This window comes from Zingiber officinale, chromosome 9B (genome assembly GCF_018446385.1).
Source record: "Zingiber officinale cultivar Zhangliang chromosome 9B, Zo_v1.1, whole genome shotgun sequence".
Lineage (NCBI taxonomy): Eukaryota > Viridiplantae > Streptophyta > Magnoliopsida > Zingiberales > Zingiberaceae > Zingiber > Zingiber officinale.
The window spans coordinates 108,837,084-108,852,480 of NC_056003.1; the positions used below are offsets into that span (position 1 = coordinate 108,837,084).

Consider the following 15,397-nt stretch of genomic DNA (forward strand, 5'->3'; position numbering starts at 1 on the left):
AATCCTCATGGTTTAATGAGTTCTGCATATAGTTGTTGGCCAGTTTTAATGATTACTTATAATCTTCCTCCATGGTTGTGTATGAAGAGAAAATTTATGATGCTCACATTGTTAATTTCTGGTCCCAAACAGCCGGGAAATGATATTGATGTTTACTTAGCACCTCTAATTGATGACTTAAAATGCTTATGGGATATAGGTGTCGAAGCATATGATGCATATCGCCAAGAAACGTTTATGCTTAGGGCTATCTTATTATGGACGATCAATGATTTTCCTGCATATGGGAACATGTCAGGATGCATTGTGAAAGGATATCATGCATGTCCTATTTGTGGTGAAGATACCTATTCAACAAGGTTGAAGCATAGTAGGAAAATGTCTTATACAGGTCATAGAAGGTTTCTACCTGCAACTCATCCTTATCGAAGGCAACGGAAGGCATTTAATGGGAACCAAGAATTTAACCCTGCTCCAAAACCATTAAGTGGCGATGAAGTTTTTGAAAGAGTTGAAAGAATTAATTGTCATTGGGGAAAAATGAGTAGAAAGTCTTAGTCGAATGATGATGTAAAATCATGCTGGAAAAAAAAAATCAATTTTCTTTGAACTTCAGTATTGGAAACATCTATACATTCGACATGTTCTTGATGTGATGCACATTGAAAAGAATATTTGTGAAAGTCTTATCGGAACGTTACTTGATATTCCAGGAAAAACAAAGGATGGAGTAGCAGCGAGATTAGACCTTTAGGAAATGAATGTCAGGACAGATTTGGCACCAAGGATGGGGGAGAAGAAAACATTTTTGCCAGCAGCCTGTTATACACTTAGTAAGGATGAGAAAAGGAAAATTTTGAATTCTTTGTTTGGAATACAACTTCCATCATGTTACTCATCTAATGTTAAAAACCTCGTGTCGTTGAAGGACTTAAAACTTATTGGCCTTAAGTCACACGACTACCACGCTTTAATGCAACAATTGCTTCCTGTGGCGATACGTGGTGTTTTGCCCAAACATGTTAGAGACACTATCACTCGCTTGTGTTTCTTCTTCAATGTGTTATGTAATAAAGTGATAGATGTTTCAAGGATGGATGATATGCAAAGAGAGATTGTGACAATATTGTGTTTACTTGAAAAGTATTTCCCCCCTTCATTTTTTGATATAATGATTCATTTAAGTGTTCATCTTGTGCGGGAGGTGAAACTGTGTGGACCGATTTGGTATAGGTATATGTATCCATTTGAAAGATACATGAAGATTTTGAAAGGTTATGTGCGAAATCGCAATCGACCTGAAGGGTGTATGGCTGAATCTTATATTGCTGAAGAGGCTGTTGAATTTTGCTCAGACTATCTGTCTAGTGTGCACACAATTGGGATCCCATCAAGTCATCGACAAATAGAACTTACTAAGCCTTTATCAGGTGCAGTAGTCTACTCCACTACTCACGATGAGTTGACGCAAGCACATCGTTATGTATTGGCAAATGATGCTGAGATTGATCTCTATATCGAGTAATGTATCTAACTTATTAATATTTTAATGTGGTTTGCTTACATTCTGTTGGTTTATTTATACCAAATAATTTGATTAGGGAACACATGACGTATTTGAATGCAAGATTTCCTCGTAAGGCTAAGTCCAAGAAGTGGTTACAAGATGAGCATAATCGAACGTTTATTACTTGGTTGCGTGATCGTGTAAGTTTCTTTAGTATTACATATTGGCATACATTCATTTTCATATTTATGCATAATTAAAATTTATTCAGAAAAAATTTAGGTTGCTGATGTAGTTGACCATTCCACTCATCAAGTTTCAGAAAGATTGATGTGGATAGCTGGCGGGCCTAACAAGCAAGTACTAAAATACTCTAGCTATTTGATTGATGGGGTTACTTATGCTACAAAAGAGCGTGATGCTATACGAGTTGTTCAAAACTCCGGAGTCAGCTTAGTTGCAAAGACAATGCAAGTTGCAAGTGCAAAGGATAAAAATCCTATTGTGTCAAATATGGTTTTTTATGGAGTTATAGAAGAAATATGGGTAGTTGATTACCATAAATTTCAACTTCCAATGTTTAAATGTAATTGGGTGGAGCATAATAACGGCATTAAAGTAGATGATCTTGGTTTCACATTGGTAAACCTCAATAGACTTGGATTCAAATCTGACGCTTTTATCCTGGCAAGCCAAGCAAAGCAAGTATTTTACATTGAAGATCCCGAAGATCCTTTATGGAGTGTTGTACTTGCAACACCAAACAGAGACTACTTTGAATACCTAAAGGGCGAAGAGTTAGAGGACACTGCTATCCACTATCAATGTTTTAGTAGGGGGTTACCATCAATGGATATTGACGGAGAAGATGATAATGAACCACCATGTATTCGTGAAGACTGTGATGGAAGTTGGATTGACAATATTTAATTGCTGAATTTTTGCTTTTGAATATAAGTGTGTAAACAATTTACCTATGAGGATGAATTTGTGGACAATATTAATATGTTATATTCCTCACTTTAATTCGAATCAGATATGTTGTGATGTTGCTGCAAGTTTCTGCTTTTATCTTTTATTTTTTTTCATACTGTTGTGAATTTGTTGGTGTAAATATATCATCTTGCTGTGAGTTTATGCATGTTTCTAACTAAACTTATGTTGATCAGTCTAAGTTGTTACAGATCAATGGATTCTACTAGAAAGAGTAAGAGAATAGGGCAACTTGCAAAGTTGGACAAGGGTAAAGAAGTCATTACAGCTGCCCGTGAAGAGAGTTGCGAGGGTGATAAAGTGTTGGATTCCAAAGACACTATCTCCTCAAGAACTTCTAGAGGTCGCACACAGTTGGATAAGATTATAAAGCAAAGAATGCAAGGTATTAGAAATGAGGTGTCATTCAATAATTTTGGACAACCGATAGGACCAGCTGCTGTAGCCATGCAAAGTTACATTGGTGTCTTGGCTCGGCAAAAGGTTAATATTAAATACAAGACATGGAAGCAAGTCCCAATTGCTGTCAAAGAATTAATATGGGAATCAGTCAATGTAAGTAAGTTAGCATGTTTTAACAATTATAATATTTCACTACTAATGATAGATATATTTTATGTTTGTCTTAATTAATCTTATTAATGTTTTCCACTTATTTGATGTACAGTTGATTTATAATGTTGACTCAAAGTGGAAAAAGGGATGTTTGAGGTCTGCAAACAGTAAGTGGAGGCAATACAAGACCCATCTCACCCAAAAATTTATTTTAAGCAGGCGTGACAAACCTGAGGAGTTGAATGAGCCACTGTTGGCTTTGAAATTACAAGAGAAGATTGGCGTGCGTTTGTCATTAGTCGCATTTCTGAAGATTTCATTGTAAGATTCTAAATTTTTTCTTTTGAAACTATTCGATCATAATTCATTATGTATTATTCAAATTTGATATGTCGCTTGTTTGAAATAACTAGAAACTCAGTGATCAACAAAAGAGCGAAGGAAAAAATAGATATCCTCATCGACTCTCACGCAAAGGGTATGCACGCTTTCTTGAAGAAATTGTAAGTATTTTTAAAATATATTTCCTCTAAGAACCCTCTAATTGATTCACATTAAATTATTTCACATTTGTTATTTGATTTTTCTTTGTTGTAGGGGACTGAATTATGTGATGATAATGACATCAATAGAGCTATTATGTGGAAGAAAGGACGCGCCAACAAAGGAGGAGAGTTTGAAGGTGAAGATTTGGTGGACACAGTACACAAGATTGTAAGTAAATTTTCATGTTCTTCTGATAATGACTTCAATATATCTTCTAGTTTTCGAGAGTAAAGTTGCATGCATGCATACCCTTTGCGTGAGGAAGCCAAGGCAAGCAGTGCAATGAGGAGTTTAACAGCCATTCCTTGCATAGCTTGAATTCTCAGTACTAGAGCATGTATTGAGGAAGTAAATGGTGAATGAATGCATTGAGAGCTTAGAGGTGACGGGTTTATATAGAACAGATGTGGATTTACTAGGTATCTAGGTTTGAAATGTTCTTACTTGGAGAAGAGATCAAGTCGAAAAGTCTATTACATGCAGTGGTTTTCTTTTGCTGCAATCAATTAATGGTGAATGCATTGAGAACTTAGAGGTGATAGCTAGAGTTTCTATAGAACAGATGCAGATAAATCAACCAGGTTTGAAACGTTCTTGGCAGTAAGCTTGAGCATTCTCTTTGTGCTGTTTTAGTTTGAATTAAAGCATAAGATTCATGAATCGGAACTTGAGAGGTTGGGAACAACTTTACTTTTGATTATTCTTTCCTGCAACTCCAGACAATTAGCTTCAATTATGTGGTGGTCCTCTCTTTATGGGTTTGTGTAGTGAAAATTTATTAAAATTTTGTCATTTTATTAAACTTGTAGTCAATTGCTCAATCAAATATGTGCCTTTTTTAGAACTGTGCAGAAGTAAATATATGATTGAATGCCAAAAAAGGAAAAAATATTTCAAAGTCAACTTCATATTTGTTCAATATGACTTACTAAGCACTTGACTTGAGCTATCACGGGAAGAACCGGCCTGGACATCAGTATTTTTTAAACCAATATTGCATATCCTTGGTAATTATCCTTGGTAAAGTACTGATAATTCTTTTTAATGTTGCATTACAGGATGAATATATACAGCAAAAGAGGGAGGGCAAGCTGCAATGCGAAGGAGCAAAAGAGGATATTCTTACCAAGGCACTTGAAACTCAGGAATATTCTGGGCGTGTCCGGGGTATCGGAGGTCATATCAACCCAACAATCTATTTCAATGTTGGTAGAACAAGGAAGAAATATGATGTTACCCTAGATATAATCGCTGAGCATAAAAGGGAGCTGAAGGAGGCGAAGATGCAAATTTTAGAACAAGATGTACGCATCCAAAAACTTGAAGCATTAATGCATAAAAGGGGTGCATGGGACAATTCAATTGATGACAAAGGCAGTTGCTCGGTGAAGTTTCATCAGAAGAATATTGAAGAAGATGACGTACAGATTGTAGGTAAAGACGAAGTTTTACAGGTAAAATACAAGTTATAGTGATATTCATTATTATTATAGCATTATAAACTAAATATAATCAACATGTTTTTTTTTTAATATTTTAGGGTCAATCAGTTGCATTGACATTGGAATCTTGCTCAAATATTGCTGCATATGGTACAATTGTTTGTTTCAATGGTATGGAAAAAATGCTTCATGGTATTCCATTTCCCAAGAATTGCATTCGAGTCTCCATTGATCAAGCAGTGGACAAATCCGCTCCTTTGCCATATCCAATTCCAAGTGAATGTGAAGTAATTGGTGATGCCATAGGAACTATTGTGGCTTGGCCTGAACAGCAGATTGTGAAGCAAGATGAGGTATATGAGATATTATATTTCTAATTATATTGTCACTTTATTATTATATTTCTAATTATATTGCCACTTTATTATTATTCAACCTAGCTATCGAACTTGTTTATATTTGAAATTATTAGAAGCCTAGAAGGAAGAAGTTTGAACGAAAAAAATCAAAACCTACTTTGTCAACAAGTGTCCCAAGAGCATTACATATGTTATATTGTTACAGTAAGCATGCTCTAGATGGAGGAAAATGTATATCAATGTGCTTAGATAATGAAGTGTTTGATGAAGATTGTGAACTTTTTCTTGACCTTGAGGACATCAATTCTTTGTATCATTTGGAGTCAATTTCAGGAAATTTGATCGTTGCCTACATATGGTAAGTAAGTTTATTTAAGCAATTTCAGCAACTTTTTCATCACATGTTTGCTTCCCAATTTTAGCAACTTATTATGGTTTATTGTTACAATTTCACCAACTTATTATGAGTGATCATTATTTTTTAATCCACATGATTGTTTTGTATCTAAATTTTAATATTTAGTATCTAAATATTATTTTCTCAGTTGCAACTGCATTGCTTTACTTATGCTGGGAAATTACTGCATTGCTTTATGTTTGCTGGGAAATTCTAATATCTAGCAAGACAGAAAATCCCTGATTTGAACTGCAAGAAGTTTACTAATATTGTTGTGTGAACAAGTTTACTCTTGAAAAATTCAACTTCTAGTAATTTTCTCATACCATGTTATTCTCATTAAGTTAATAGTTCATCATTTCTATTGAGAGGTTTACTAATATCAATTGATGTGGTACACTTTACATAAATATAGCTCATTCATTTTCAACTGGCCCTTAATATTTGCCTTCTGCCATTTGTTCTTCTAGACAGGAAGTACTTTGCTCATATCTTTTTTCTTGTATATTTTTAAGTATCTTAAATGTGCTTGTCCTCAAGAAATAAAAGAATTTGCATGTATACATTTCTGGTATGTTTAATATGCAAGACTGTTCATAGTAAGTTCTCATGTATGGATGTTACTATCATCAGCCATAACTTAGTGTTATGAGTGATCATTATTTTTTCCAACTTATTATGAGTGTTTTGTATCTAAATTTTATTATTTAGTATCTAAATATTTTTTTTCTTTGCAATGATAGGTGTCTGTATAAAAAGATGGTGAAAGATACCAAGACAAAGAAATTCAGATTTATGAATCCTCACAAACTCCCATATCTGGCAAAAACGGCACAAGACAAATCAGTTAAGCTTGAAACCCTGAATCAAAGGGCAACTCTTTTAGCAGATAAGCTGACAAGTGCATCAACAGATCAACTAGTGTTAGTGCCATGTAATGTCGGGTAAGCAAGAAGTAAAACATCACTTTCAATTGCTTCCTTTCGATAATTTATTCAATTTTATGATCTAATCCTATGTATTTGCCTAGTTTCCATTGGAATCTTAGTGTTATTGAACCTTACAAGGATGCTATTTACTTGTGGATTCCCTAAGTTGCCGCATTCGCGATGATGATTCAAAATACGTAATGGAAATGTGAGTTCAGATTTCTTTTAGTAAATATTTATTATAATAAAAATCTTATTTAACAAATATTCTTAACGTATGAAGGGCCTTAAAATTGTTTAATTCAACCAAGGGAAGGAAAGGTAGGAAAAATGTTAAGTGGGAAGTAGTTAAGGTATGTGTACTTTTGTTTAACATATATTGTAATGTGTATAATTTTCATTAACAATTTGACTCTAATTACTATATATAGGCTCCTCAACAACCGGATGCGAAACAATGTGGTTTTTTTGTGATGCGATTTATGAGAGAAATTATTGAAGAAGTTGAGACTATTGAGAGAGATTCACTGCAATCAATAGTAACATTATTTAGCTTATCTCAAATTATTTGACATAAACTATTTAAAATTGCAAAGTGATCGGTGTTGATTATTTTTCCATTAACATAAATTGTGTATGCTCACAGTTCACAAAAATAGGGTACTCTCGTGAACAAATTGATGAGGTTCGGTCCAAGTTGGCGGAGTGCATACAAGATCATATTTATGAATAGGTATGGAATGATAGTTGCCATAATTCTATTTAGATTTAAGTTCATGGAATGGTGGTTTTTGGTGGAATCATAGTTAATGCCAATTTTTTTGATGCAGTGCATAGTTACCAGATCGACCTTGAGCAGTTGACCCCAAAGAAAAGTTGTCACTGAAGTTTAAAAACTTGTGAAAATTTTTAGTGAATGATGATGTTTTGTGAATGATGATGTTTTGGAAAAATTGTCACTTAGGTGAAAGGATGTTTTCTGGATTAATATGCAAGTACAAAGCAATGTATTATATGTTATTCTGTAAAGTTCCGTCCGTGTAAATTATCTAGTTTCTTTATCTAGCTTTTGTTCCACTATTGGGTTTGTTTTTCTAATAATTACTCATGCAAAATATTGAGCAAGAAGCTGTAGATCTTATAATCAGGTAAAGTAGAAAAAGTTAACTACTTCATTATGCTTTCATCTTAGTATTTGTATATTTGATTTGTCTTCTTTGAACCAGCTTCAAGTCAAAAAGCCAGATCCTCTAGATAGCTGTTAAAAATAAGGTATTATTTGGTTTGTCAGTGATCTTAATATTTGGTAATATTTGGTCTTTGATGCTCACGACAGAGTTCCAACGCTGCATGATTACCTTGTTCAAGCAGATTGCTCGCTGCCTCAGTAGCTCGCATTTTCAGGTTTGTTTCATCATTGATATTCCTTCTTTTTAGTGTTCTATATTAAAAGGAAATACTAACTGTCGATGAGATTGTTATCCTCTTGCTTTATATTAACTTGGTTTTTCTCTAATGATTTCTATCTGTTTGTATTGCAGGTTCTAAAATATAGTAAGCATTGTAGAGTCTGTGACAAATGCGTTGATGGCTTTGATCATCATTGCAGGGTGAGGGTTTTCTCCATTCACAACCTTATATGTTTTGTTATCTTGTAGTAATATACAGTATTCATCTTTCCTTGTAGTGGATCAATAACTGCATAGGAAGAAAAAATTACAAAAGGTTCTTCATCCTCATGGTGTTTGCTCTTCTCTTGGTAAGCACAAATATTTCCTACCATTCCAATAGTTGTATTCATTAATCATAGTGATTGACACTATTTTCTTAGTGTAGATTTATCATCTGTGTGCATCAACTTAGAAGATACTATTTTCTTAGTACGTGAAGGACCTGATACATAGAATGCATTTTATGTCAGGTCCTTTTCATTCTGATTGACTATTGATTGGTCTCCATGCTTTGTGCACCTTGGGCCAGCTTATTCTGCAGTGGGCTGTTGGGATGCTTGTGCTGATACTGTGTTTTGTTGAGAGAAGGAGATTTTCTGCTGAAATTGTTTCAAAGCTAGGTAGTAGCTTTTCCTTGGCACCCTTTATCATTGTGGTGGTGAGTACTCAGAAGAGAAAATGAATGAAAATCACACATCATAATGAGGATTTTTCAAGGTTCTGATACTAATTTGATAATGTCTCTATAATGCAGGCTGTGTGCACTTTATTAGCCATGGTTGCTACTCTTCCAGTTGCACAACTTTTCTTCTTCCATATTCTTTTAATAAAAAAGGTACACTACTTTCATATTTCTACTTGTGACACAGCAAACACTACCAGTTACACAGCTCCTACATTTATATAAAACAAACCTATGTATCCGGTCAAATATCTCTATTTCAAGGAATATATCTTTTATATTTTCAAATTCTTTGCATTCATCCATACACTGAGCATTACTGAAACTTATTATCCAACTGAACTATTACAGCTTGTTATTTAACTGATAGATTTTCCATAGTGGAAAACAAATAGTAGAATTTGAACGATATGGTGTTGTTTATTCATCAATTCTGGAGAAAATTGACACTTTAACTAGCTCATGCTACTCTACATGGATGCGCTTACAGGGAATCAGCACCTATGATTACATTATTGCTTTGAGGGAGCAAGATCAGGAGCAGGAGCAACTTGCTGTTGGTGGGCAGCAAAGTCCGCAAATGTCCCAAGTGAGCTCTTTTACTGGACTAAGCAGCACCAGTTCTTTCAATCAATTCCATCGGGGTGCATGGTGTACTCCGCCAAGATTATTCCTTGAGGATCAGGTATCATACTTTCATTATTTAGAAAGTTATTGTGAATGTAATTTACCATGGTTAAGATTATTTTTGAAAAACCTTTTAATAAGATTTTTTTTACTGTACGAGGCAAATCCATTTAATTAAAAGTTTTTTTTTGGTAAAAAAGCCTAGTTGTAAATCTTTATCAGCACTTCATTCATTTCTCCTTATTCATCATTATCGTATTTTTGAATAAAAATTGAAATAACAAATGTAATCCACTTGCTTATTGTACACTTGGTTCAATGGTTAGCGAACTTAGGTGTGTGCTGTTTGAATTTTGTTTTCATGCATTGACCTCTTTAGATGATTTGTTTCTTGTGAACCTATTTTGAAAGATGCAATATATCTTTTAATATGGGTAGTTAATGTTGTTATAATTAACCCGTTTTTATGGAATTTCGTGAACTAAGAATCTTGTAAACTGCATGCGATTTCTTATTCAAGCTCTCGCTGGAAAGCTAACCAAAATCAACTTAGTTGATCATTAGCTATTCATAAATTGAACTGCATTCACATTTCCATTGCCAACTTCTGACTTCTGAGAATTTGATAGTAGGATAATGTCTACAGTTTGTTAATATATATATTTCCATGACGCATGGGTGTTGGAAGGGAATAGAATGTCGTCCTCGATTTTGGGACTGTGAATGTGTCATGTCAAGTTGAACTTTTACCTTGCTTCAGCTCAATTGTGTAAATAATTGTCAATCTCATGGTATAACTTAAGTTAGATTCTATTACAGAAATTCTAGTTCAAAATTAATTCTAGTTCAAAATTAATGTCAATAGCACTCGTTGCTTTTTCACGTTCGTTTAAAAACAATTGAGTAAAATGCAGCAGAATATAAGTTAAGTAAAAACAATTGCTAACACAGTTTATTTTTACTTGGTTCGGAGTCTACAGCACTCCCGCTTGGTTAATATATATGCTTAGAACTTGTAAAGACAGGTCAAACATTAATATGCTTGGTTAATATATCCATCTACAGCACTCCCGCTTTTTCCTCTAAATATGATTTTCATTTAGCATTTTACTCATGTCATTTTTTTTATTTTGATGCAGTTTTTAAAGAGTTTGTGTTGAAGTTGGTCCTATAGAAAACTTTTCTGTTATGTTATAAACATATTTACGTTATGATTTACATGTATATATAACATTGACATATTATTTAGTACGAGATTTACATGTATGAAAGTTTTCATACAAAATTTCTTGATTGCCTACAACCCCAGGTGTCTTGATGACAAGTTGAAGAAGATGGCTCTAAGAGTGATAGCTGAAAGCCTTTCAGAAGAAGAGATTCTTGGACTTAAAGAAGCAATTCCATGCGATGGACACCAACAACAGTGGTTAGTCAATGATGAGGTTTTGTAAAACTTGTGTGTTTGAAAAATTATTGTCATGAAGTTAAGGATAACTTGTATGATACAAATTTAATTTGTGGATCAATATGTATACATTTTGTTTGTATAATATAAAGTTTTATTTATTTGTTAAATAGTCTTATTATAAAAATGATTGTGGTTGTGGATATTCAATTATATGTAAATTTTGAGTATTTTTATAATTTTTGCTATTGAATTAAGAAAAACACTATTTTTTATAAATTTAAAAAGACAACGTTTTTAAGTAATAAAAGACAACGCTTAAAAAACAATGTCTTTGAGACCAACCACAACGCTTTTAAAGCGTTGTCTTTGATATGTGCATTTTTACAACAGCATCTTTAACAACGCTTTTTAAGAACGAATAGACAACGCTTAAAAAGCGTTGTCTTTGTGACCAACCACAACGCTTTTAAAGCGTTGTCTTTGATATGTGCATTTTTACAACAGCATCTATAACAACGCTTTTTAAGAACGAAAAGACAACGCTTAAAAAGCGTTGTCTTTGTGACCAACCACAACGCTTTTAAAGCGTTGTCTTTGATATGACTTTCTACAACACCATCTACAACATCACTTTTTAAGTACATACGACAACGCCAAAAAAGCGTTGTTGTTTAGCTTTTTTCTTGTAGTGCATGGTCATGCTCAAATGAGTCAATATGAGATATTGAGCTTATCTGATTGAGTGTGTCTACTTAGAGATCAAGAAACACAAAGGTTGATAAGAGGATGACACAGTCTATGCCTCATTGATCAATCTAGATATCAAGGATAGAGGGACCAAGTCATACAAGATAATAGCTACGGAAAGATTAAGTCAGATCTCGACATTCTCATCACTTGGGTAGCAATGATGCCTTGCTAGATGCCACTCATTGCTTATGTATCTAAATATTGTTTTGGATACATTGCCAATGTTGCGAGAACCTATTGGGTCACACACAAAGAACAAGTTAATTTGGAGATAGATTCATATGATGGATCATTGGATTAAATCTAATCCAAATTAGACTCATTGAGTTAGACTCAATTAGATCCAATTATTGGATTGAGTCTAATTTGAATTAGATTCATGGAACCAATTTGGATTGATGTTCATGGAGTAAATTTAGATTGATATGGTTCAACGATTTAGACTCATTGGGTGATGGTTCAATGAGTTAGATTCATTGGGTGAACTTGAGTTCACCAAGGAAGATGAATAGTCAATTTTGAACCATTGGATTTAATGGTCAATTTTGAGCCATTGGATTGGAAGATGAAAGGGCAAAACCCTTTGGTATTCATGAGATGGATATAAATAAAAATTATAGATGATAATTTCCATTATTAAATGAAAACTTTTCTTCTTCTTCTTCCTCATCTTGGCTGAAACTCACCTTCTTGGTTGCTAGCACAACCTGAGGTAGTTTTCTTCTCCACTTTGATAGTTTGTGAGACAAACAGAGACACTTATTTGTGTGGATACCGAAAGAGGCACGAATGCTTGATGGTATTGAGATCCTAGCTGTCGGGAGATCGTGTGCACGCACCAATGGTATAACTATCATGAAACTTAGTATAGGTTGTTTATTCTTCCCTTCGCATGGATCCTCTTGATAAGGAACTAGATGTTTTCCGCTGTGCTTTCACGTGTTTAGCCCCCTAGTTCCTTACAGTGGTATCAGAGCCACTTGCGAAGGGATATACTAAGTTGTAGAATTTTTATATGTGTGATATAGAAATTTGCATGATAGATTTGATATGTTTTCATGATTATGAGTTTTTGTCTCTGTTGGGAATGAAATAGTGAGTATATGGATAAGCTAGAGGATATAGCATCTTCATACATGTTATGAACGAGTGCTATAACCTATTTCGTTTGATAGATATATACTTGCAAGGTTTCGCCCAAGAGAAGTTGTGAGCAACAAGGTGGTCTCGGCCAAAATATTGTGAATAACATGGGCTCATAATTTGTTGTTGAAATCATAGTAAATTTATGTCATAAGGATATTGTGAATATAAATAACATTGTGCATGGTTATGGCCCTTTAACCCCAATGTGATTGTGTGTAATGTTGTAATTCATAATACGGCCTACGTGTCGTGCCTTCATCTTTTTCATTCTTGTTGTAATTTTATACTACACTCGAATGTAACTCGAGTTTCTTTAGATTTTGTAATGTATAAATTAGAAAAGAGTTAGTCTACTAGATGACGGGTGAAAAGGAAGGAAGAACAACAACACACGACAACCAACGAAGTGTTTGGAGAAGCTGCTTTGACCTAGGTTGACTTATCGCTCTTCTCATTGGCTTGAGAAGATCATAGTTTATGGGGGTCATAACCATGTCACATTTTATTTATGTATATATGTGATGCGTGCTTTGATTGTATTTGATACATGTTTAATTTAAATGTAATTAGGTCCTTTTAATATATGCCTACCAAAGTTTAGTACTCACTTCTAGCTCGATCAATTGTAGTCAGGTTTTCCCGAAGCAAAGTGACTCGATTTATCTTGCTAGAGTGCAACAGGACAATTGTGATGTTCGACTATTAAACTTTGGGTGTGACTTAACTAAGTTGTCTCACTTGGATTGAGAGCTTAGAAGCATATCCCATAAGATGGAATTCAAATTATACTAATTTTGGACGATTAGCCAAAGTTAACTCAAGATGAGCTATAATATGGATTTCATAAGATGGGCAAATGAACAAATAGTATTGTTCATCTAGATATACAAGATTTGCATTTGATGCAATTGATATATGATGTCTGCCTACATTATACGAGTCTTGGGCGATTAGCCAAAGCTAACTCAAGATGAGGTAAATATGGATCTTGTCCCACATGAATGTCATTGCATTTGGATTTGGAGCTAGTAGTGTGGGTAAAACCACAACCATGACTTGCTCCTACCAAGCTTTACAATTTAGTGGGAGAATCATTTAATTAAGTCTAATTAAATGATCGATATATGATACTTCTTTCTGCATTATGTTGTTGTAGATTACCATGTTGTCAAATACGTCGAACACTCTCTCTCTGCGATCTATCCTTGATAAGGACAAGCTCAATGGAGCTAATTTCTTGGACTGATACAAAAACTTGAGAATAGTTCTCAAGCGAGAATGAAAACTGTACGTCCTAGAGTAGCCCATTTCTGAAGCACCACCCATTACTGCCACTAGAGCTGATAGGGATGCTTACAAGAAGCATCAAGATGATGCATTAGATGTGACATGCCTTATGCTCGCCACCATGAACTCTGAGCTTCAGAAGCAACATAAGAACATGGATGCTTATGATATAGTTGAACATCTTAGACAACTATATTAAGGACAAGCAAGACATTAGAGATTTGAGATCTCTACGATATTATTTCAATGCAGGATGCAAGAAGGTAGTCCAGTAGGACTATATGTACTCAAAATGATTGGGTATATAGAAAACCTACAATGATTGGGATTTCCATTAGGACAAGAATTGGTCACTGATCTTATCTTGCAGTTGTTGCCTGAGAACTACTGTCAATTTGTCATGAATTATAACATAAATGAAACTGACAAACCATTGTCTGAGATGTTGAGCATGTTGAAAACTATTGAACTCAACCTTAAGAAGGCAAAGCCTAGTACTATTTTGATGGTACAAAAGGGCAAAGACAAATGGAAGCCCAAAGGTAAGGGTAAGACCCAAGCCAAAGGCAAGGGTAAGACTCATGAATTAAAACCTAAAGGTGGGATTGCTAAGGAAGGAACCTGCTTCCACTACGGTAAGACTGGACACTGGAAGAGGAACTGCAAGGTGTACCTAGAGGAACTGAAATGGAAGAGAAGTGAGATTTCTGCCTTAGGTATATATGTTATAGAAGTCAATATATCTATTTCTTCTTTATGGGTATTAGATACCGGATGCCCATCTCACATTTGTACTAATGTGTAGGGGCTGAGAAATAGTAGAGCATTGACAAAGTGTGAAGTGGACCTACGAGTAGGCAGTGGTGCAAGCGTTACTGCTATAGTTGTAGGAGCATATTCCTTATCTTTGTCCACTAGGCTTGTTTTAGAACTTGAAGAGTGTTGTTATGTGCCTGCCTTAACTAAGAACATCATCTTTGTTTCTTGTTTGGACAAGAAAGGATTTTTATTTGTAATAAAGGACAAATGTTGTTCCATTTATTTGAATGATATGTTCTACTATAGTGCACTTCTAATAAATGGACTCTATATTTTAGACTTTGAAAACCCAATCTATAACATAAATACCAAACGGTTCAAGTCTAATGACATGAACTAAAAATATCTCTGGCATTATCGCTTAGGTCACATAAATAAGAGTTGTATATCCTAACTCCATAAGGATGAACTTTTAGACTCATTTGATTTTGAATCATATGAGGCATGTGAATCTTGTCTCCAAGGTAAGATGACAAAGACTCCATTTAGTGGACATAGC

The 15,397-nt window shown here is 34.3% G+C and overlaps 1 protein-coding gene across 1 annotated transcript; it reads left to right on the forward strand.

Annotated features, from left to right (window-relative positions):
• Window positions 1-8,402: 8,402 nt before the first annotated feature.
• LOC122023286 (probable protein S-acyltransferase 22) lies at window positions 8,403-9,666 on the forward strand. Its single transcript, XM_042581348.1, has 4 exons — window positions 8,403-8,487; window positions 8,709-8,837; window positions 8,934-9,014; window positions 9,352-9,666. Exons 1-4 carry the CDS (start codon window positions 8,467-8,469, stop codon window positions 9,664-9,666), a joined length of 546 nt encoding a protein of 181 aa, XP_042437282.1. The 5' UTR covers window positions 8,403-8,466.
• The last annotated feature ends 5,731 nt before the right edge of the window (window positions 9,667-15,397 follow it).